Genomic DNA, 23017 nt, shown 5'->3' on the forward strand with positions numbered 1-23017 from the left:
CGTAAGTTCTAAAAACGAGCGAGTTCAGCCGACAGTGCTGATCCATAAACTGCGAAAGCTTTTACAGGGTCGCGGAGCTTATGGCGGTGTGTATAACTCGCCAGGAAATACACGGTTCGTCAGAGGTAAATTAACTTCTGTTATTTCAGGGCGCGGAGTACGAGGTGATGGACGATTCTCAGGAACACTGGTGGAAAGTCAAAGACGAGCACGGGTGCGTAGAACAATCCGGTAGACGCGGGACCGTGGTGCAAAGATTAGGGTGGATGCATAGGATGAACGTTCGAGATTTGCATAAAAACCGCGGCACACGGTACCAAGGGTAACGAGACCGCAGTAACAAAGTTGAATTAATTAATCGCGGGAACACCGACGTCGCCTTAACGCTTTGACACCGTGTTAACCGTCTACCAGCGGCGAAACTTCTAGAGTTCGCCACTCGATATTCAATTTTACGCGACAGGGGAATCCTTTGGCAAACGAGTCTGAGGAAGATCGATAGATTAATTTAATGAAAATCGATGTCCGTTACGCGTCGTTCGAAGTAAAGAACTATTTCGCCAACTGGTTCTCAAAGCGAACACAGTGGAAAATTCCTTCGCGTTCCTGGCAAACTATCAACAAGACCTTACACGAGCTGTTAAAGATAAAACATAGTGATCGAAGAGCTCTACGTTAGTCGATCATCGATATTTCCCCAGAAAATGAATATTCAAGTATCCCCGAAGGATCGGTCTAAACACCGATCCTTCCCTCCCGAAACCGATCCGCATCGGCGATCCCGACTCTAATCGCTGAAACAACGTTCCCTCGGCGGGGATCAAGTAATATCTTCGGCGATGTCCGAATTAATGCAGCCCCATCAGCTGTGTAAGCAACGCCGCCGGCGGTGGATATTGTTTCCGTTTTAATTTCAAGGTATCACGGATATCCCGGGAGCCGTCGAGTGCTTTTAAAGGCTTAGCTCACTCGAACCGACCGCTTCATATTCCAATAATAACTGCTTAGCATTCCCAAAAGCGGATTACCGGCGCGGCAAAGGGGGCGTGGAGGAGGCGGCGTGTGTGCCGGTTGCGCGTAGAAATGGCCGGCGGGCCGGCCTTGGGCTCCGGCGGACGCCGGACCGTAAGGAAACGCGTGTCAAGGAAACGGAGAGCCAAGGAGAACTAGGACAGCGGCGGCGGCGGCCGATATTGCTATGCGCTTAATCGATGCGCGGACGTGCGTGAAATATCCGACGATGATTTCGCGTGTCGAAAATTTCGATTGCGAGCACCGGGGGACAACGCCTCGGTCCCGGGCGAGAGGCGGTTGTTCGACCGGCTCGTTATTGGCAACACGTTGTCCCCGACAATACCGGGCGGCGGACCCGCTAATTGGCTCTCATTAAAACTTAAGCAACTCGATCCGACACCGGGATGGGCCTGGCCCCGGCTCCACGGCCCCCCTATTGAGTCCGGCTAATTAATAACTGGAGCTAAAGGCCTGGCTCTTCGATCCTTGATTGGAGGAGATCGTACACGCGCGTGTCGCTTGATTACCGTTCACTTGAACTTTAGAACTGCGCCTCGTGGCTTTGTAACGGCTAATGAATCTGGCTTCTTGTCGTTGGTACGATGGACCTCTTCGACGGAGGTTCCTTGACTCGCGGTTTTGTAGTTCAATTCGGTTCTGTTTGGAACGTGGTTGTATATTTTTGTCGGTGTTTATCTCTGAGTATCTTCGAATTCTTGAGATTTATATTTTGGTTTTCGGATACGATCGAGTACGGGATCTTCGCGTTGTCCCGGGAGCCCCGTGAGCATCCTCTGTAGTTGTTTATGATAATATTCAATGGATGATCGTTAACTGGGTCTCATTAAAACTTAAGTAACTCAATCTCCCATTGGGATCGGCTTGCGCGAGCACGGTCGACTGGAGCGGAGATTATCCCGGCATCGCAAGGGTTTTCTTTGATAAGTCGGCGATTGTTGGAACCTTCGCGTTGCGTCTTCGGTGAATAGGAATTCCCTTCAGCTTGATAACCCGACGAACTTGCGCATCTCACCGGAGAAGATCGTTCCGCTTCGGTGCTTCCGTGTAGGGATCCTTTCGATTCGTCTAGCTACAGAACTGGCCACCAGACTTTTTCGCTTGTATCCTCGAATTTTCAAAATTAATTGTTAACACACCTGACGTACGTCGTTTCTCAGACGTTCGGTTTCATTTACACGCCGTTCATTGTTCACTTTCAGATCGATCGGTTACATTCCCAGCAACTACGTGAAGGAGAAAGAGCTACTGGGTCTACAGAAATACGAGTAAATATTCGTTTCGTCGGAGGAACGAGTTACAGGATCGCAGGTACTGATCGAAACCCGTTTCCAATTGCAGATGGTACGTGGGTGACATGTCCAGACAACGCGCCGAATCATTGCTCAAACAGGAAGACAAGGAAGGATGCTTTGTCGTCCGTAACTCTTCTACCAAAGGGCTCTACACGCTTTCCCTCTACACTAAAGTGTACGTATTTCCGTTCTGAGAATCGTTCCCCGTTCGAACGGCGCGATCGTTGATGAAAGGATTCCGTTGCAGACCGCACCCCCACGTGAAACACTATCACATCAAGCAGAATCCCAGAGGAGAGTTTTATTTATCCGAGAAACACTGTTGCGGCTCTATACCGGACTTGGTGAACTATCACAAGCACAACAGCGGAGGATTGGCCAGCCGATTGAAGACCAGCCCTTGCGATCGACCTGTGCCGCCAACTGCTGGCCTTAGTCATGGTGAGTAATCGTTTGCAAATGAAACTTCCAATAAAATCATCCTGAAAGTCCTGGAAACCTGAACGTTCTTGAATCCTCGGTACGCAGATAAGTGGGAGATCGATCCAGCAGAGCTGCTCTTGCTCGAAGAGCTTGGCTCCGGACAGTTTGGAGTTGTGCGAAGAGGAAAATGGCGCGGTTCCATAGACGTCGCGGTGAAAATGATGAAAGAGGGCACCATGTCCGAAGATGATTTCATAGAGGAAGCTAAAGTGATGACGTGAGTAGACCTCTGCGATGAAGCCAGATCGGACGGGTCCCTTAATAGGATTGCTCTTGACAAATATCCGCTTGTTCCTCCTCCAGGAAACTTCAACACCAGAACTTGGTCCAGTTGTACGGTGTCTGCAGTAAAGATAGACCAATATATATCGTGACCGAGTACATGCGACACGGATCTCTTCTCAACTACCTCCGTCGCCATGAAGCAACATTAGGAGCAAATGTTGGCCTCCTGTTGGACATGTGCATACAGGTGAAGTTATTGATTCAACATTAACGGGCCGCGCCGGTGCATTTATCCGCAACAGGTGCTATAATTCTGTTCGCAGGTTTGCAAAGGCATGGCTTATTTGGAGAGGCACAACTACATCCACAGAGATCTCGCCGCGCGCAACTGTTTAGTCGGCTCCGAAAACGTAGTGAAAGTCGCGGACTTTGGATTAGCAAGGTAAAGATTCGTTACACCTGTAAATCCTGAGACCCGTCCTTCCGCCGAACGTTCTCCACGTTTAATCACGCCCGCAGGTATGTGCTCGACGATCAATACACCAGTAGCGGCGGTGCTAAATTCCCGATCAAGTGGGCGCCGCCGGAAGTCTTGAACTACACTCGCTTCAGCTCGAAATCCGACGTTTGGGCATACGGAGTACTTATGTGGGAAGTGTTCACTTGCGGAAAAATGCCTTATGGACGCCTAAAGAATACCGAGGTCGTGGAGAGAGTTCAACGAGGAGTCATACTAGAGAGACCCAAGGCCTGTTTCAAGGAAGTCTACGAGGTTCGTCCTCTTGTCGAGCTTACCGCTGTAACGCACGCCTTAACGCGTCTTTCTTCTGTAAAGTTTGAACGTAGAAGCAATGAAATAAAATACTTTCAATCGTTAAGCTCCAATAGCAGCTATGGCCACCTCGAATTACATTCCACGATTGCTTGCAGGTAATGCGAAAATGCTGGGCCCACTGCCCCGAGGTGCGACCATCCTTCCGCGTCCTGAAGGAGCAGCTGATCAGCGTGTCTCAAGGGCTGCTCAATGATTGACTCAACCTTCTACGGTGTATGCGCCGGTCGTCGCCTTCAAACCGGTCAATACAGGCGGCGAAGTCTCCATCCCTAGAGCGGTCGCCCTCGATCCTACCATCCTCAAACTCCTCGTCGTCGTACAACTCGTCGACGCTGCCGTCGTCGCGCAAGAGCCGCGCGCCAGCCTTTCTGCCGCCATCGGTCGATTTTCTACATCTCTCCTCGTCCACGTGTAAATTGAAGAAAGAAGGGTCATCCTCACCGAGTACACCCGGCCACCAACCTAGTCAACCATCCTCAAGCTCGTCGAACGTCTGTGACATTTGCAGTTCCTACGGACACCCGTGGATTGAGATTTGCAAGGCGATACGAGCCACTAAAGGCAAATAATTTTTCTCTCTCTCGCGCGTGTGTGTGTGTGTGTGTCCCGAGTTATCCGTGTCGTCGACTTCCATCGCAGCTTGCACGCCGGAAGAATCTTGATGCAACAATTGTTCAGCCTGCTACGCCACACATCCACCATCCTCCTCCTTCCCTGAATCCCCGTCCCTCTCCCGAGAGCTAGAGATTACCGGATGACGCGCGTAAAACCCGGCTGCGAGACGTCGAACCGAGTTTCGCTTGGCAACAGTGCGCCGTGCATTTGAATTACATTTTCTATGATAAACGGCACGGTGCGTATTTCCAACCTGAAACGAACGTTCACGCAATTTACATGTCCATCAGCATTTTTATCTTTTTTGTCCGCGCGCACGAGTCGCGCGACCCGCAAACACGCGACACAATTCTGATTCCCGTTTCGTACGTCGAAACTGTGCTCCGAGTTCGGTTTTACAAGCGCCGTCCGGTCGTTCCAAGGGTCGCTTTTATTTCCAAGCGTCGAACAGAGATTCGCCGCTGTCCCCCGTCTAATCCCCCCCCCCCGTTCCCGGTATGATTTTCAGTCTCTTGATTCCATACAACGATATGGATGCATTTACGAATAGAACAGTAGTATTTATTGAGTGTCCTCGAACGGATATAACTAGTAAGTTGTGACTCTTCCGTAGGAGCATATACTGGTCCTTTTTGTTATTGACTTTTTAACGGAACACAATAACATAATTCTACGAAGGAAAAAAAAAACATTATTTCTGCTTAACGAATGAATTTAATAAATGAATGTTTCACTTCTGTATTATATACTATGACAATTTAATAAAAATAGAATAAAGAAAGGAAAAAAAAAACACACACGAGGAATCGGCGGAATTATTTATAGGTTTAGGATACCCAGATAGCGACGCGTACCGTCGAATTAAAGGAATGCTCAAACGGTCCCTGCGACGTTTTCGCTCGATAGATGCTACTCCTCAATGATTCTCTTCCTTTACGTTTCGCACAAGGAAATTCTCAGTGTTCGTTCAGGTCTCGGGTGGCGAAAACATGCGAGGTGTCTCATTTTAATCTGCTATTGCGAATATTTGGGACAGTTCGATAGATGGAAGATACATTAAATTAATTATACCTGTAATATGATTAATTGCTGTTTCGCAGGAAAATATAACCACGTGTCAATTAAGGAAACATGAGGAAACCGTTACTTGCTGCTGATAACCTATCAGAGGGTATTGTTAAGGAATAAAGTTTACCTCGTTTTAGATTTCATTCGATCATTAGGCATTCGTATATTCAATGACTGAAAGATTAAAATGTGACACCCTGAAAACGAAATAACATTATAATAAACCTACTTGTACTGAAAGAAGTAGAGATTGCTTCCTCGCAAACGTGTCAGTACTCTTGTTACCACTCGTTCGCTGACAGTCTTCTGAAATATCATCGATTACATTAATTAAATCATGTCACCATTAGTGCAACGTTACTGAAACGTTTCTTTTTGCATACCTTAGATGTAAAGATCAATTATTCGGACTACGAACGTGCGAATTCTTATTGCAAAGAAAAAAAACCACCACGCAAACGAAACATCACTCGACAAGCGCGAATTTTGAACTAACCGAAGTTTCGAGTTGAAGCATCTTATCTCGAAATGTCACGTGTATGCGCGCGCACGTTCAAGTGATCATCGTTCAACTCTAGATTGCTCCTAACCTTGTAGACTTTGACACACCCTATAAATTTACAAATTTCAAAGCAATCGCAAAGTGTAATACGAGTATAAGTGTAACTAATAATTTCTAATAATCATTATTTTCTCCCTCGAAGGAAACTTCATAATAAAATTGATGCGCGGAATTAGTATACGTGTACCGTTTTACACTGTTTGATATCTACAAGAATATTAGGGTCTGAAATGTTCATAACTGTAAAGTAAATAAATGATAAGCATGCGATTTGTTATCGGTTTTACTAGTGTCAAACATTGCAGGTAATAATTGTAAAAAAATTACGGTGTATCAAATAAATCATTCAAAGTAAAGTTGATTCGATTTCTACCCATTTGCAGTAGAGGTTTCTTTGTCGATCGATCATTTTATAGAAATTGTAACTTGTTTTTAAGTGTTCTTTCGTTGTAAGCTTGTTATAGATATGTATCTACATTATAGACACATTTACAATGACTGATATAATTTCTAATTCAATAAAATTCAAGTGACAAATAAATAATATTGTTTTTTCTTTACTGATTCTTTACATGGTTGCAAATATATTTTTTCAGGACATTGTTCGCAAGGCAGTTTAGCATTATGGCAAACCCATTAATTGCCGTGTGTCAAATGACATCAACTAATAATAAAGAAACTAATTTACAAACTGTTCGTGAACTAGCTGAAAAAGCTAAGTCCAGATCAGCTTGTGTAAGTATGAAACAATGTTTGCTATTCAATTATTTATTTAATGTGATTTCTAATTATACAATTCTATGCAAAATTTCATAGATGGCATTTTTTCCTGAAGCATGTGATTATTTAGCAGATAATAAAAAAGACACCATAGCAATGGCACAGCCATTAAATGGATCAACTGTAGCTTCTTACAAAGAGATTGCAAAGAATAATAAAATTTGGCTCTCATTAGGTGGAATTCATGAAGCAGTAAGATATTCAAAAATGTCTTTCACTACATTAATTTATTAACATTTCTCTTTCATTAAATATTATTTAATAATTGCACTTATAGTTATCCAATAATGAGCAAAAAATATGTAACACACATATTGTAATAAATAGTGATGGTGATATTGTTAGTACTTATCGAAAAGCTCATTTATTTGATATGGAAAATAAAAATACCGGTGTTAGATTGATGGAATCAGATTATGTTGTAGCAGGTGATAAAATTGAACCACCTATATCAACACCAATTGGTAAATTAGCACTTAGTATTGTATCCTTTATATACTCAGACAGTATTCTTTGTCACACATGAAAAATTATTAGTACTTAACCAAGTAATTAGTGTTATGATATGCGTTTTCCTGAATTGGCCCTTGTACTGAGAAACATGGGAGCAGAAATCCTGACATATCCATCAGCATTTACATACCAAACAGGTGCTGCACATTGGGAAATAATATTACGTGCTCGAGCAATAGAAACACAATGTTATGTTGTAGCTGCAGCTCAAAGTGGGACGCATAACAAAAAGAGAGTGAGCTGGGGTCATGCCATGGTAAATAACTTTAAGGAAAGATATTATTACATGCATTGTTGCATGTATTGATGAAGAATTTTTACTAGATTATAGATCCCTGGGGCACAATTGTGGCCCAATGTAGCGATAAGGCTGATGTTGCAATAGCAGAAATAGATCTAGGTCTTATTCAACAAATTCGAGAAAACATGCCATGCGAAAATCATCGTAGAACAGATTTATATCCAAAAATGGAATGCTCAAAACATTAACTTTAAACTCTGTGAATAGTTGGAATTTTTATTTCAAGATTTTAAGAGTAGAATACAATACAAATAGTCTTTTTTTATTCTTTTAATCTTTTTATACGAGCGCCCGCTCGTACCCAATTGATGATGTAAAAAGTAATTAACAATTACAGTAATAGCTTTGTAATATACAACATGTATTAAAGGATTTAAAATGTAGCCTTGTTACATTTTTGTAACATATATGTATAAAACAAACATTTATTATGATACATCTTATTGTACATACTATATAATGATCCATGAATATTAAATATGAATACCTTTGTACCTTGAAAGTGAAGAATAAAGTGAAAATAAAGTGCTAAGTTATTCAGATAAATAACTTTTGTACATAGTCAATGGAGAACATAAGAAGTGGCGAAAATATAATTAAAATATTCTAGTGAGATGTGAAACAGTACTTTAGAGGAAACTATAATATATTATTGATTGTGCTAATTCAAATTATTAATTTATTTGATAATTATTTAAAAGTTCAAGTATTTCTCCAAAATGGCACATGAAATGTATTTCTTTTATTTGCTACCTGTAAAACATGTAATGGAAACATTAAAAAAACATTATAACATAGAGATAACATATCATGAATAAACTATACATACTTTCACTAGTGTCTGTTCTTTGAGATCCTATAAGATCCGCTTCGACACCCTGCAATGCCCAATTATGTTCATATATTTCTAATGCTTCCCATTCTGATTTGAAAGCTGCTTTTGGATCTGGTGGCATAGACATTGCAGCACCAGACACTGCATCCTGTTGAATTCTAAAAGCATCTGCTGCATTGTTCTCCCCAAGAACAAGGGTATAAATGGATCTCAATCCAAACACATTAAGGAAATACCAAGATGCAGATGAAACCCATGCAGCATCAAGAGTAACTAGTTCTACACCGCGTTGTAACATTGGTTTGAAACGCAATGTCAATGGGAATGGCACTTTGGCTAAAATAAAACGATTAATATTTTTTTTATTAACAAGTTTGCAGAATTAATAAAGCTCAACCGAGTAAAACTTCAGTGATGATTTAAATGTTAATATACTTACTAGTAACAAAACCAGACAGCATCCAATTGATCCATCCTCCTATGAGCACAGTTGGCAAAACATTCGTCACATTTCCCTTTAACATATCTATCATCACATTGGGATCTGTTATTGGATTCTGTGATACAGGAGCACGTTTCTGTGTCTTGAAATACCCTGTTTCTTCATTATTAAAGAAATGTCTTCTGCTAATAAATGCCATCTTTGGAATATATTGACCATTTTCCCTAAGTAATCTAGAGCGTATCATCACTTGACTGAGGAAAATTCAAAAAGAGAGTAAGTGACAAGTAAATGATCCCACTGTTCCGGAATATAAGGTTTCGGATAATCACCTGTCTTGTACTTGATGAAGTTCAACCTTCTTCTGTGAGGCAAGCAGTATCGAAACATAATGACGGATAATCCCTACAAGAAACGTAATTACCACAATAGGCAGGAACACCCAACCCCGAATGTTTGGATCTAAAAGCAACTCGGCCATGCCACTTGTCGCTGTTCCAAAATTTACACGGATAAAAGAAGAAAGGTAAGAAAACCAAACAGACTGAAGTACATTTTATGAAGGCAAGAATACGTGCATGACAATGATGATTCCTGAACACGAAGAGCCCCCTACAGGAGCCAATGCTGCAGTAACGGTTCGTGCTTCGTCGATATAAACGCGCGTTTAATTCAGAAGACAAATATAATCACCGACGAGATATAGAATAGACTGAATATACACTGTAAATTTGTATCCCACCACCGTGAAATTATACGTGACCCCTGAACCATTCCCGTGTCACTTACAATGTTATCAACAGAGTACAAAATCACCACAAATAAATAAAACTATCCCCTTATACTTCTTCCCAAATAAACGGTTCCCTAAATAAATGTAGTCTCCCACAAAATTTCAAATAAAACCATTCTCCTCGCAGCCAACTCGACGGATCTATTTCTCGTTTCGCATTGAGGTGTCAGGTAACCCAGTCGTCCAATTTATTGTCCACCGAGGCACCAGGCCAAAACGTTCACTCTCCAACAGTCAGATCTATTTTACTCCCCGCCCGTCCGCGTCACATTTGAAATTCAATGCCGTCCGCATTAGCATCCATTATCCCAGATTCGAAATCCGCCGGGAGCGTTGCGATTTCGAAACGGGCGTCGATTCCGACGGAGCCGGATTTCCCGCCCACACGTCGGGGAACGATCGTCTTCATTATCGACACGGGTCCGCCGGGATGTGGGGAAGAGGGCCGACGGAGGGCGGTGCGGATCGTTCGCATTTGGCGGCGTGCTGCTCGTCGGGACACCTACGTATACGCTCGCATAATGCGATTCAGTTTCGCTGGCACTATTACGGGGTGAGATCCGCGAAGTGTGGTCGAAAGCATCTCTTTCGAAAAAAGTGCGTCGCACGTAAGTGCGAGGCGTGATATGAAACAGTGAGCCGGGACCGTGATTCGAATGGACAGGCGAGGCTAGCCGCGCGTCATGGGATTGTGAAAGGAATATCGGGAGCGTGCACGAAGGTGGCAGGAAGTGGGAAAAAGGGCCAGGGATACAACGCTCACGCCCGGTTGTCACGACGCCATGTTTCCCCGAAGTGATCTACCGATGTCGAGTATTCCTTTGACGGTACTCTGCTTTTTCGTACTTATCGTCGCCGGCCATGACGAATCCGGTAAGTCCTGCGGACGTTCTAACGAACGTTCCGCCGATCGGCCCGCGGACCTGACGATACCTCCTTCCGCTGTCTCGCGTCGAACACCGCGCTTACGACACCAGCCGAGCGAGCATTATGCATAAGCAAAGGTAGTCACACACGTACACCGTGTACTGTTTGTCATATATCTGTTTTTTTTCTTCGACTGGCCATGTTATTTCCCTTCTGTTAACGGGTGTTCCTGTCGCGGATAGAAATCACGGGTAGCAGACGAAAATCGAAGCCACCGTCTAACGGACAGGCGTGCGTGAAATCCCGTGCCGCCGTGCACCATTGATTAACAAACAGAAAACGATATCGAATGTCACCGGTGTGTCTCGATCGTTGAAATCATTTATCGTACGATGCACTCTGCTCTCTCTCTTTCTTTCTTTCTCTCTCTCTCTCTCTCTTTCTCTCTTATCGTTTCGGCGGTTAGGAGAATCTTTGTTTATATACGTGAACATTACAGCATACCAGCCGTCGGGAAATATAGGGATCAATTTGCGGCCCTTCTGTATATGTGCCGCCGCATACAATGTACATACTCGCTTCACTCTGTGTGCGCGCGTTTGTCACACAGCCTCGACGGACGTGTATGTGCAACGTAACTTGTTGACAACGTTTTTGCATTCGATTAACAACATTTTCATTGAGCGGGATTCGCTCGTAATTCGTTTGCCGGCCGAACGACTTCCGTTTCATTTCACTGGCTCGCGACTCGTTTATGGGGAAAAGGGAAAAAATCCGTCGAACCTTGAAAAACGGATTTAATGAACTCCCGGTTAGTTGTTTTTTTTATTCGTAATAATTCAGTGCTGTCGGGTTTTAGTATTGGTTGGGATATTTATTTATCTTTTTGCGTGGAGAGTATTTGTATACAGGAAACAAGCGAATGAAGACATTTTGGGAATTACTGTTTTATCGATCTGATTTTCAATCGGGGATCTGGAGTGATCTCGTTTTTATCGTGGGAGGATAAATGCGAGGAATAATTGGAGTATATTAGAAAATAAGCTATCGATTAATTTTGTTTCGAAGTCGAGTAAGTTACAGTTGCGGTTTATAGTAATAAAAAAATTAACAACTGTTTTCATGAGGCGGAAACCAATTGGAGACTGTTCGAAAAATCTGATTTATTTATCTAGACGTGAAAAATGGAGAATGAAAAATAAAACGTTTGAATATTTCGTGTTTGTTTACGTTTTCGATGTTTATCCTAAATATTTGTTGTTTCCTTGTCCGTTCGCATCGCCGGATACGATGTCGAGTCATTTCATACGCGGAAAATAAAGTTTGTTTAAATTGGGATTGTAGAGAGCAATTGTTGAGACTGCAACGTACTTACTCGGGTTCAACTGAACCAGCGAAAATGCCAATTGGGAGGACGTGTAAAATGTTGTCGTAAGGAATTCACCGAAAATAATGCCCGATTGTTATTTTAATACACGCTATGCAATATTTCACTCGTGCGTAAATATAATCGGATCATATAATGCTACACGTAATTTAAGGAAGACACTTAATACGTGAAAGTGTCACTGCCCATTGAGTCACCGATGCTATCGCTATAATAAGCGTTATGCTCATTAAATAAAGAATTTATGGGACGTGCATCGTTCGTACCTCATATCGAAGACACGAAATGACAGGGACGAAGTCAAGTCATTAAATGCTTGCGACAATTATAATTGTTTTCTTTTATTTGCATAATCAACAACTTTCTCTTTTTTTAAATCTCATTACTACCGTATTAAACTCCCGTGTCTGTAATTAAATTTTATGATTAAAAAATTGACACTTATTTTCTCTGTTACACGAAACGTTGTATACGAAATAAATTTAGCAAAATATATGGAACTTCCGTAGTTGTTTGAACTATTAAGACAAAACTTGGCCAATTTATGTGACTCCACTGCTACCATTTTAATGAATTAACGAGTCAACTACTTGGTTCATTCACACACTACTTGACAAAAAGTTCTGCTAATCTTTGACATCCCAAGAGAACAACTAGTGAAAGTTATTCCTGTGGACTTATCTGATCAATTTTATATTTGTTTACATATTTGTCAGTGTCAGCACTATATTGATAGTCTTTATAGGCTTTTACAGTTGTATTTTATTCGTTACATGTGTATTCTGTTTAATAAATTTTGTATGTGCTTTGATACAGGTATAGAGAAAAGAGAAGCCACAGAACGACCGAATGAAAATCTACCAACTCTAGACATCACAGCGTCACAAGATTTAGAAGGTATAGAGGCTGGAAGCACACCTTCTTTAATATGTAAACTTAATGTACCGGGTCAGGTATGGTGGACCAGCAATGGAAAGAATCTCACAACTATTCATGATTATGACTCTGGAGGACGTTTAGATATTAAACAAGCTAGCAGAAATGATATAGGAGACTATAAATGTATGGCACAGACTGTAGATGGAGAATTATTGGAGAAGGTCATTCATATCAGAATTATTGGTAACTATTGCAGTAATACGTTTGAATGCTACTATGATCAATACTTTGATAATATTCACATTTTATCCGTTTCATTGACAAATGATTATTTCTGCTTCAGAACCAGGCAGAATAACACCCGAAGGGAATGTTAGGGCCAAAGTAGCAGAGTCAGCCAACTTAACGTGTCATATGCATGGTTATCCGTTATCTCAGTTTTCTTGGATGAAGAGCAATGACTCAGAAAGCACTGAATCCTTAAAAGAATATACCAGTATTACACAGATTAATGAGACTTACACTATATTGACATTAGAATTCACAAGTTTGGTTCACAAAGATAATGGGACATATATCTGTAAAGCGCGTGACTATAACAGTGAGATCAGCGCCCAAAGGCACCTTTTTGTAATCGATGTACCGCAAGTCAGCATTGATTTCATGAAAGCTGTCGGCGCTGGAAGTATATTTTTGAATTGGACTGTGAACGATGGAAATGAATCTATCAAGAAATACTTTATTCGGCATATGAAGAATGGAACTGACCGGTACCAGTATTATATGGAACAAATTGGAGGTGGTAATTCCAGTTACGTTTTAAAAGGATTCGAAAGTGGTACAGCATATCAATTTGGAATTGAAGCGACAAATGCTGTGGGTTCGTCGCGGGTAACGTTCGATCCGCGGTGGATTACCACTCTTGAAAAAGGTACAAAATGAAATGTCACTTTTATCGTACGCGTTGTTATTCGATCATCAAAGTAATCGATCATTAAAATCTGTTTTAGATCCTGTATTTGTGCCAAAGGTCTCTGTCAACGGAGTTACAGAAAATTCTATTACGCTAGGTTGGACAGTACCGCCAGCCGACTTGAAAGAACACGTGCATTATTATTGTTTAATGGCCACGCATAGAGGGCAAAAAAGAGAGACAGTGTACCCCGCGCAACCATTTACCGTCTACGCGTTCGTTGATCTCGATCCCGCGACTACGTACAAATTTAAAATCGCTGCGTGTAGCGAATACACGAAAGAATGCGGGAATTGGAGCACCGAAGTGAACGGCACTACTCTAGATGGAGGTAAATTAGTAACAAATTTCGTGACATCTATACGAACCTTGATTGATAATTTCAATATAATTAATAATCTTAATTTCAGTATCCAGCCCTCCTCAGAATCTGTCTGTCAGCTGCAAGTTCGACGTCATAAGTAGCTCTAGTTTCATTGCCATCACGTGGGTTCATCCAGAGAAACCAAATGGTGTGATCACTCGTTACAATATACAACTGACGGGAGTTGCTAAATTCAAAAATGACATGGGCCGTTTGGATATTGACAATTGGGGGCCACAGAATTGGAGCGTGCATAAACGGAACAGTACACATTACAATCAGATTCCATCCAATACAAATTATACGGTACATATTCGTTTAATGTTTCTCAAAGAATTGTTTTCTACAGTACCATAAATGATCATATTTGTTTTAAAGGTTCGCGTACACGGTGTAACGAGATCTCGTACACCAGGAAAGGATGCTATAGGCAATTGCACGACACCGGTCACCATTCCTGACAGAGATAGCCTGAACATGCGATCGTGGCGGAAAATTGAAAATCAGGGTAAGCAGCTGTTCAAGCTGTACCTCCCGCGTATTTCCGAAAGGAACGGTCCCATATGTTGCTATCGAGTTTACCTAGTTAAATTGGCGCCACAGAAAAGCGTTACTGACTTACCACCGCCCGAGGAGATCGGTGTATATTCGTACCAGTATGCCCACAGCTCGTCTACCGGTGGCGCTTACGTTGCCGAGACGTTTGACAGCGATCGATTAGTGTCAGAGATCTTCCTTGGTGACGGTGAATCGTACAATCGTAGTTCTATGTGCGACAAATGCATTGGACTTCGGGCGAAAGCCGCTCCACCGGTGTTGCACCTTGTTCCTGAAGTTCAAACGACCATGGCGTCGCTCAACGCGACACCTGCCACGACTACGACACCTATGACAACAGCTAAATCAACAACAACTAGTACTACTACTTCTACCACCAGCACTTCTACTACTACAACCACTACCACCACTACTACCACTACCCCTGCTCCTACTACTACTATTCCTACTACCCTTCCAACAACTACCACAACTACTCCCGCCACCACCATCACCACCACCACCAGCACCACTAGCACTACTACTACAACTGCTGCTCCAACAACAACTATTGCCACTACAGAGAAGCTGGAGACGATAGGTCTAATTTTAGACGACAACAACCAAACAGAAAATACCGTAAGAAAGAAAAGAGACAATACAGTGATTCAGAAGACGAAGAGTACCGACGGAACTCCTGAAGCACAGTTTTTTTCGCCGCAAGATGGTTTTCTGGATGAAAAAGCTAATTACACCGGATTTATTGAAGTTATCGGTACGATCAATATTCGTAATAGTCAGTATGACGTTCGTAGTGGATAATATTATGTGTGACGTCGATACAAATTTTTTTCTAGTATTTGGGAACGAGGAGGATCAATTTCTGCCAGCTTACAGCAATTACTTCACGCCCCTTTACGGGGGCTTGGATCCCAGGGCTGGAGTATCATCGGATGTCACTACTCTCAGCGTGATTCTTCAGATTTCTCTGGCGCTCATATTGATCATCATCATCCTCTTCATAGCGCTTTGTATATTGCACAGATATACGAAGCGAGCACAGCAGAGGGGCGAAGAGATTATCACTCTGAGGAATAGCTTCAGGTAAACAAACGTTAAATACATATTGATATTTCGCTCTGTCTAAGATTATGTATGTAATAAGTGCCATTTTTGGCAGGCATCTGTGCAGGAGTCTCAGGGGAAGGCATCAACTCGTCGCAGCAAGTCCACCAGATATGCCACCCATCCCCAAAAGCGATCTACTTCAGGCGTACCTCGAACGACACCGAGATTCCGATTACGACTTCCTAGAAGAGTTCCAACTGTTGCCGGATGAGTTCACTGACCGTACCACGAGGGCTTCAGAGGCGCGCGAGAACCTTTATAAGAATCGTTACCCGGACATAAAGTGCTACGACCAGACCAGAGTGCGTTTGGCACAGGTGGACGGTATCTCCGGGTCCGACTACATAAACGCCAATTTCGTGCTCGGCTACAAGGAACGCAAGAAGTTCATATGCGCTCAAGGACCAATGGAAAATACCGTTTGCGATTACTGGAGGATGATCTGGGAACAGCACTTAGAACTGATACTCATGTTGACGAACCTCGAGGAATATTCGAAGACGAAGTGCGCCAAGTATTGGCCGGACAAAGGGGAGACCAAGAACTTCGGAGACATCACTGTCGAGCACATTCGGGAGAGGGCTTACTCGGATTACGTTGTTCGCGAGCTGAAGATGACACGACTGGGCGAACGCGACGCCCGGACCATTGTTCAGTATCACTTCTTGGTCTGGAAGGATTTCACTGCGCCGGAACACCCTCACGCTGTACTGAGGTTCATCAAAAGAGTGAACGAAGCTTATTCGTTGGAGAAGGGACCCATATTGGTGCACTGCAGCGCAGGTGTTGGACGAACCGGAACTTTGGTGGCGCTGGACTCCTTGCTGCAGCAACTGGCCGAGGAGGGTCAGGTGTCGATATTCAACACGGTGTGCGACTTAAGACATCAGAGGAATTTCTTAGTGCAATCGCTGAAACAATATATTTTCATTTATCGCGCGTTAATGGAAATGGCCCAGTACGGCGACACTGAGATTCCGGCGTCACAGTTGAAAGCAACGGTCGCGAAACTACGGCAAAGGGACAACGGCAAGGAGAAGTGTAGAATGGAGGAGGAGTATGATGTAAGTAGAACATTCTGAATGTTAGCTTTAACGCTCAGAGAATAAATACATGTCTCCCATTGAATAAATATTTATTTTCTATTTTCAGAAAATTAATTCCATGTTGGAAGATAGAAAGTCGTACTCCGTAGGCGGCGGAGAGGAAAACAAGAGCAAGAATAGAAGCGAATTAATAATACCGTACGACAGGAACCGAGTCATTCTTACGCCAGTTCCAGGCAGAGAACACTCGACGTACATAAACGCATCATTCATCGAAGGTTACGATAACTCCGAGTCATTTGTCATCACTCAGGATCCACTGGATACCACCATAGCAGATTTCTGGCGCATGATTTCAGAACAATGCATTTCCACGATAGTAATGCTGTCCGATGTAAGTGTAGTACTCTGTTCCAACGTGGGGACCATTTTTCAAGCTATAGTTACTCTCAAATCATGAACTTCATTAGTTGCGTATGTACTGTACATGGTACGCAACTTGTTAGTTATCTGAATAATTACTTTCGCAACGTAGATCGCAGCGTTTTAATATTATTAGGGTATTGTCAATAGGATTGGTGTAAAATGTAATAATTATAGTCGGGTGAAATAGATTTTTGTGTCTCCGACTATAGGGAACAAAGTAAGTGAAATCTAATCATATTACATTGTATAAAGAGGTACGTTCAAACTCTGCTTCTTCGTTTGGTGGCGTAATTGCTTGAAATGTCCCATAATCCATAGAATTCTTCTAACAGATTAATCGTATTTTCCAGTTGAACGAGGGCCCGCGAAAGTGTCCACGGTACTGGCCCGACGACGAAGCCGTGTACGACCACATAAGAGTCAGATACATTCAAAGCGAGAGCTGTCCATATTACACGCGCCGCGAGTTCTGCGTTTCCAATACGAAAACTGACGAGAACGTAGTCGTGACACAGTACCAGTACCACGGATGGCCGACAGTAGAAGGAGAAGTACCTGAAGTTACTCGTGGTCTCATCGAACTGGTGAACCAAACCCTAACGAACGAAACGGAGTCGAGTGGCTCGCTGGTTGTGCACTGCAGCTTCGGATCCGACAGGAGTTCCATGTTCGTCGCCCTTAGTATATTGGTCCAACAGCTGCGGACTGAAAAACGCGTCGACATCTTCACAACGACGAAGAAGCTGCGCTCCCAGAGACACGGAATGATCAGCACCTTCGTAAGTAGCCCGTTCATCGTAGACAATCAGCTCGACCGAATCGCGAAACGATCGATGACATTCATTGTTTCAGGCACAATACGAGTTTCTGCACCGTGCTATCGTGAACTATTCGGATCTGCACAATCTGGCCGACGACGAACCGGCGTCTTAATATCGCAAAAGCGTAAGATCAGAAGGAAGTCCTGAATCATGTTCGGTGAACGTGTGCGCAGAAACGTTTCACGTACGATAAGTGTTTGGGAACGTATGAATGCTCAAGGGAACGTATATCGGGCCAACCAAAGAAATCGTTAATGTATTGGTGAATATGATTATAATCTCCATTGAGCTAGACTGACCGTACACGTGTGCATAAGAGACTGCAAGCATTTTGGGACTCGAGCTGCTTATGCATAGAGGATATAGCTTAAGCATGTGTACCGAGAGAGAGACACTTATACGTACAACACGGAATGAGCCGTAAAGATACCGCACATTTTCAAGCTCGTAGGGTTAAAACTGAACGCGCGATGCATGGATCGATGGGGCTGTTCATCGATATTAATTAACCAACGTTTGGTTAATTGTTCCATAGTGCGGTATACAGTGATGACTCTCGTGACGCCACGGTCACGACAGCTGTTGTGAAGCTATCCGAATGACTTGTTTTTATTACCAATAACGAGAACGGGGAAAGAAATACGAGACAAGTGTGTTAGAATGTTTGTGACCGGGACGGAACAATCGAGGAAAGCACCGACACAATAGAGGGAAGTGCTTTCCGGATTTTTTAAAATTAACGAGTATGGCTATTCGGTGGACTAGTGAAACGAATCGAACATATTTGTATGAGCGTACGAGTAATATGACAAGTGGACCATACAGCTTTGCCGATCCAACGTTCGCTCGTGTTCTCTCATCGCCGCATTCAGGCCAGATCCGGAAATACGAGTTGCCACTGTATCTGTAAAATTGTAACCCATAAAAGCGTTGGAACTTTTATGCGTTACGCTTAAATTCTTTCTAATCCGCGCGGATCCTTGGGCACGATCGAACGGTGAACGGTGAAGCTCGATATGGGTTTCAAGCTGAATCGGAACTCCCCTTGTATTCTTCCAAGCGTTGGTACCAACACGCGTTGTTGTTGTTCTACCGTTCGATGACAAGGAGAGATCAGACGCTACTACGATCTATCTTATATTACGATATACACTAACAATATCACGCACCCATGTGTGTTAGTTTGTCTGTAAGATACAGTGTCATATACGATGGGTCAGGGAAGTATTAGCGTGCTCGGCTTCTTCGTGGTGTCTTCGTATAGAAAAATAACACGAGAATAACATGTTCCATTCGCGTGATCATTTTTCCTTTTACAGAAACTCATCGCGAAAGAGCCGAGCGCGCGAACACCTTTTTCGAGCCATTGTACATAGAAGCGTGTACACGCGCGTCGGCGCTAAGTTTTCGTCTAAAGGAAAGACTGATAATCATATTCAGTTTCGATACGCATGATGAAACGGCCTGTACCTCGTTCGCACGGCAGCTGAAACTGCTGTGAATCGTAACGCACGGGAGAATCATTTTTTTACTTTTACATACCGCAGCAAATTCAAAGATGTCCGTCTCTGTATGTGTATGTGTGTGTATGTGTGTGTATACGGCATGCCCACCAACGTGCTCGGTGAGTCATCGACGAAACATCACTCATCATTCGAGGACTTGCGTAGCACAATTAGCAGCTAGGTTTCAACCGGAGGATACTGAGAGTCGCGGGCAGTTCTATCTCGAATGACATTTTTCTTTTATATCAAGTTGAATCTCAGTTTATAAGATAACCAACTTGCACATCTGTTTCAAAGTTAATCCTGTCTCGATTAAGCTGGTGATTAAGACGTATCTCGAAACGTGGTACAGCTAAAAATGCCCCTTTCGCGACGGACCTCGGTGATCTTGGTAAATTGATATTTTTCTACAAGGTTCGAGCAACCTTAAGCAGAAACTCGACTGAAATTAAACAAAGATAATTCTACGAAACGTGTTCTGCGTCCTGCGACTGCACATTTTGATCAGGAACCATTATTCTAGCCTCTGTTAACGTTGGAACTGCTCGTTACTGTTAGTATTCGGTGAAATAGTAGACGACGTTGAAACGGAACAAGAAATGAAAACACAGGTCGACGGGATTAATGTGAACAAGGAAAGAAAAAAAGAAAGAGGACTCTCATGGGAATCGGTACGTTACATTTCTTCGCAGGCTCGTTCATTTCTAGTCAAACGATTTTAACACCGGCACGCGCGCTGCTGAACTATCCACTTTAAACGGCAGGGGACAATCAGATTCAATTTCCGTTCGTTCGTTCGTTCGTTCAGTTTTCTTGTTTCCATTTGAACCGTATCGGTCGTCGAACGTTCTCTTTTTTCTTTCCTTCATCGTTCTTCTGACAAACCAATTTTCCATTCCATTCCGTACTAATAACGCACGTTCCCCACTCGATGTACATGCGTGTATAACCGATCCATTACACGAGCATTAATTTAGTCGCTAGTTCGCGCTTACGATTACGTTGCAATCGATAGAGAATGTTAACGTGAGAGAGAGAAAGAGAGAGAGAAAGAGAGAGACGCGTTATCCTTCGTCCTCTCTGTAATTATACCGTAATTATCGCTTGCGTATTAACGAACAATAACGACAATATGTGTTTCCACTTTTTTATACCGAACGAGGCGCACTTCCGGTGGCTAGCCGACGGAGGGGCGCGAGGGAAAATGATTTTGACGATCGGTTACGATTAACGCGAAAACAGCCAAGGGAGTCATTCTACACGGACAATGTTTTTCTCATACTCAAATCGATTCCATACTAACTTGTGTTTAGATTTTTATATTTGTACATAGGTATTTATATGTGTATATTTCACTAGAATTTTGTGATAATACAATGCTTTCTAATATCACGTCATTCATCTTTTATTGCGACGACGAACCGGGAATGTCGGTGTACAACCTTGCAATCAAATATGATCCGTTGCGAACTCTTGTCGCGTGGCCAGGGAACACTCTCCGCGGTGGAGATCCTCGACAATTTTTGTAAAGCTACATTTAACGCGCACAACGCGCGGACCGGAAACGGTCCGAGCGAAATCGACATCGCCGAGGATGTTGAGACGTTCAATTATCGCATACAGGAAAGTTACGAATGTTTCTGATCGTACGGTCGCACGTGGATATAGCGGTGCTCGCTTAAATTTCACTATTTCGAGTCTTAGCAGTGGAATTTAACCGAGCAGAAGAAAACAGGAGGAACATATTTGCTTTCAGAAATGAACTTGATTCTCAAATGTAGTACCGATGGTTTGTTGACATTTCTCTGATTAAAATGATCCCAAACACGTAAGTCGGACCAGTTTCACCGACTTAATCTAATTAACGGAATTAAAGACTCATTTGAAATCGATAGAATAAACCGATTTACTTTGTGTTTCGACTCATTTTAATCGGATGAATCTGAATGAACCACTGGTACGATGTTTGGGAAGGTGAGACATCAGTGAAACGGAAATTTTGATTGTGCTACGCTCGAGGTAGATTTCTGTTGAATTTAAGCGAGCATCGCTGTACTCTTCTCCGCGTCGTACCGAGAAAACGACGCCTCGTTTCGCAATCAAACCCAGACTAATTTATGTTGTTACGTTATGCTACCAGTGAGAAACTAAGTGATGTTTTTAAGTACAGAACGATAACTGTTATTTATAGAGTCTGCGATTTTATTATTTAATAAGGATCAAACGTGTTTCGCGCGCGCGCTCGCGCTCGCACGCGGTGAGAGAGTTCTCGCGCGCGAAAGTCATAATGCAAGACGATTTAAACGTGACCGAGCAAGATAGGTACAATTAAGAAATCGTAGCCCCGTAATTAGTTACATGTAATTGTTCTTGTTATGCATGCTGATTTTATAGTATGTGTATAAAGAAGAAGAAGAAGAAGAAGAAGAAGAAAGAAAAAAAGCATCGTCATTTTTACAGCCAGTGTACGAATTAAAGAAGGATTAAAAGCATTGTTGTAAATTAACCGATACGATTTTCATTTTTATTATTAATATTATTATTAATATCATTAATATTATTATAATTAATATCATTACGATTATCATTATTTTCAACGAGTCGACAAGGACTCGAGCGAGAATCCAATTGACGAGTCTCGAATTTTTCGAATTGAGAAACGCGTTTCTCGATTTCCGATCTGTAAACGAACAATGTAACGAGTAATTTGTTATTCTCTAAGGTGCACGTTGAACGATGCAAGCTGATGCTGCGATACTGCGAGTTTATGCCTCGGATGTAAGATTAAAGTTAATGACAGTCTCGTGTTCGCCATTTTCGTCTGAAGCGTGAGAGCCATTCTACGCGCGATCCGTCGTTTTATCGGGCTGTGTCAGCGTTTCATTCGAATGGAGGAACGTTCGAACAATTCCGAATCGTCCGACGATCTGGAATTAACTTTAATTCGTTTGGAGGTAAATGACGCTGCGCGAGCGTATAGGAATATATACAAGGTTATACTGAAATCGCGGATGTTCACCGTCGATCCTCTTTTCTGTCTGTGTATCTTCCGTAAAGAACTTCTTATTATTAGATTAAGATCGTTTGAAAGTATTCTCAATTTCGTTGGCTCCTGTGTAGCCAAGCATGCCATAGACGCACGAACATCTGCTGTTTGATTATAATGTAGCGTGTATGATTAATAAGAACGTGTGTATGATGTCTGTTTGGGGGGGGGGGGGGATGAAAGGCGAAGAGGAGACGGCGGTTTTCCGGGATATCGATCCAGATAGGACGTAATACTCTTGCGCCCAATTAGCGGCGAT

The 23017-nt window shown here is 42.7% G+C and overlaps 5 protein-coding genes across 10 annotated transcripts in view; 3 read left to right on the forward strand and 2 right to left on the reverse strand.

Annotated features, from left to right (window-relative positions):
- Btk29A (tyrosine-protein kinase Btk29A) overlaps positions 1-5282 on the forward strand; it is a 237658-nt gene extending 232376 nt beyond the window's left edge. For 3 of the 4 annotated variants that reach the window (XM_076367696.1, XM_076367695.1, XM_076367697.1), the window contains 9 exons: positions 150-322; positions 2235-2300; positions 2374-2502; positions 2575-2768; positions 2856-3027; positions 3114-3282; positions 3359-3477; positions 3555-3807; positions 3966-5282. In XM_076367696.1, coding sequence (XP_076223811.1) covers positions 150-322; positions 2235-2300; positions 2374-2502; positions 2575-2768; positions 2856-3027; positions 3114-3282; positions 3359-3477; positions 3555-3807; positions 3966-4067 — 1377 coding nt within the window. In that variant the 3' untranslated portion in view covers positions 4068-5282. The remainder of the gene's footprint in view (positions 1-149; positions 323-2234; positions 2301-2373; positions 2503-2574; positions 2769-2855; positions 3028-3113; positions 3283-3358; positions 3478-3554; positions 3808-3965) is intronic. The other variant, XM_031970912.2, reaches the window with a different exon arrangement.
- MED7 (mediator complex subunit 7) overlaps positions 1-6033 on the reverse strand; it is a 239458-nt gene extending 233425 nt beyond the window's left edge. Inside the window, exons 1-2 of the mRNA XM_031970920.2 lie at positions 5937-6033; positions 5783-5859 (exon numbers count right to left, since the gene is read on the reverse strand). The gene's annotated coding sequence lies outside the window, so the exon portion shown is untranslated. The remainder of the gene's footprint in view (positions 1-5782; positions 5860-5936) is intronic.
- Positions 6034-6178: 145 nt separating this feature from the next.
- NitFhit (ntrilase and fragile histidine triad fusion protein NitFhit) lies at positions 6179-7913 on the forward strand. The gene is made up of 6 exons (XM_031970916.2): positions 6179-6420; positions 6712-6850; positions 6932-7087; positions 7173-7379; positions 7452-7664; positions 7733-7913. The coding sequence occupies exons 1-6, from the start codon at positions 6371-6373 to the stop codon at positions 7895-7897; spliced, it is 930 nt and encodes a 309-aa protein (XP_031826776.1). The 5' UTR covers positions 6179-6370; the 3' UTR covers positions 7898-7913.
- On the reverse strand, positions 7912-9968 carry EMC3 (ER membrane protein complex subunit 3). Its single transcript, XM_031970917.2, has 4 exons — positions 9319-9968; positions 8984-9240; positions 8539-8880; positions 7912-8462 (listed from the first exon to the last, which is right to left on the reverse strand). The coding sequence occupies exons 1-4, from the start codon at positions 9465-9467 to the stop codon at positions 8452-8454; spliced, it is 759 nt and encodes a 252-aa protein (XP_031826777.1). The 5' UTR covers positions 9468-9968; the 3' UTR covers positions 7912-8451.
- Positions 9969-10052: 84 nt separating this feature from the next.
- Positions 10053-22218, forward strand: Ptp69D (Protein tyrosine phosphatase 69D). Of its 3 annotated transcripts, none has more exons than XM_031970910.2 (11): positions 10053-10652; positions 12850-13155; positions 13256-13843; positions 13923-14216; positions 14296-14555; positions 14628-15561; positions 15644-15890; positions 15979-16978; positions 17067-17354; positions 17737-18165; positions 18239-22218. In XM_031970910.2, exons 1-11 carry the CDS (start codon positions 10562-10564, stop codon positions 18317-18319), a joined length of 4518 nt encoding a protein of 1505 aa, XP_031826770.2. In that variant the 5' UTR covers positions 10053-10561; the 3' UTR covers positions 18320-22218. The 3 variants fall into 3 exon arrangements, with proteins under 3 accessions (XP_031826770.2, XP_031826768.2, XP_031826771.2); XM_031970908.2 differs by having other exon boundaries at positions 10054-10652; positions 15967-16978; XM_031970911.2 differs by lacking the exon at positions 10053-10652 and adding an exon at positions 10659-10783 and having other exon boundaries at positions 15967-16978.
- The last annotated feature ends 799 nt before the right edge of the window (positions 22219-23017 follow it).

Source organism: Nomia melanderi, chromosome 5 (assembly GCF_051020985.1).
Source record: "Nomia melanderi isolate GNS246 chromosome 5, iyNomMela1, whole genome shotgun sequence".
Classification (NCBI taxonomy): domain Eukaryota; kingdom Metazoa; phylum Arthropoda; class Insecta; order Hymenoptera; family Halictidae; genus Nomia; species Nomia melanderi.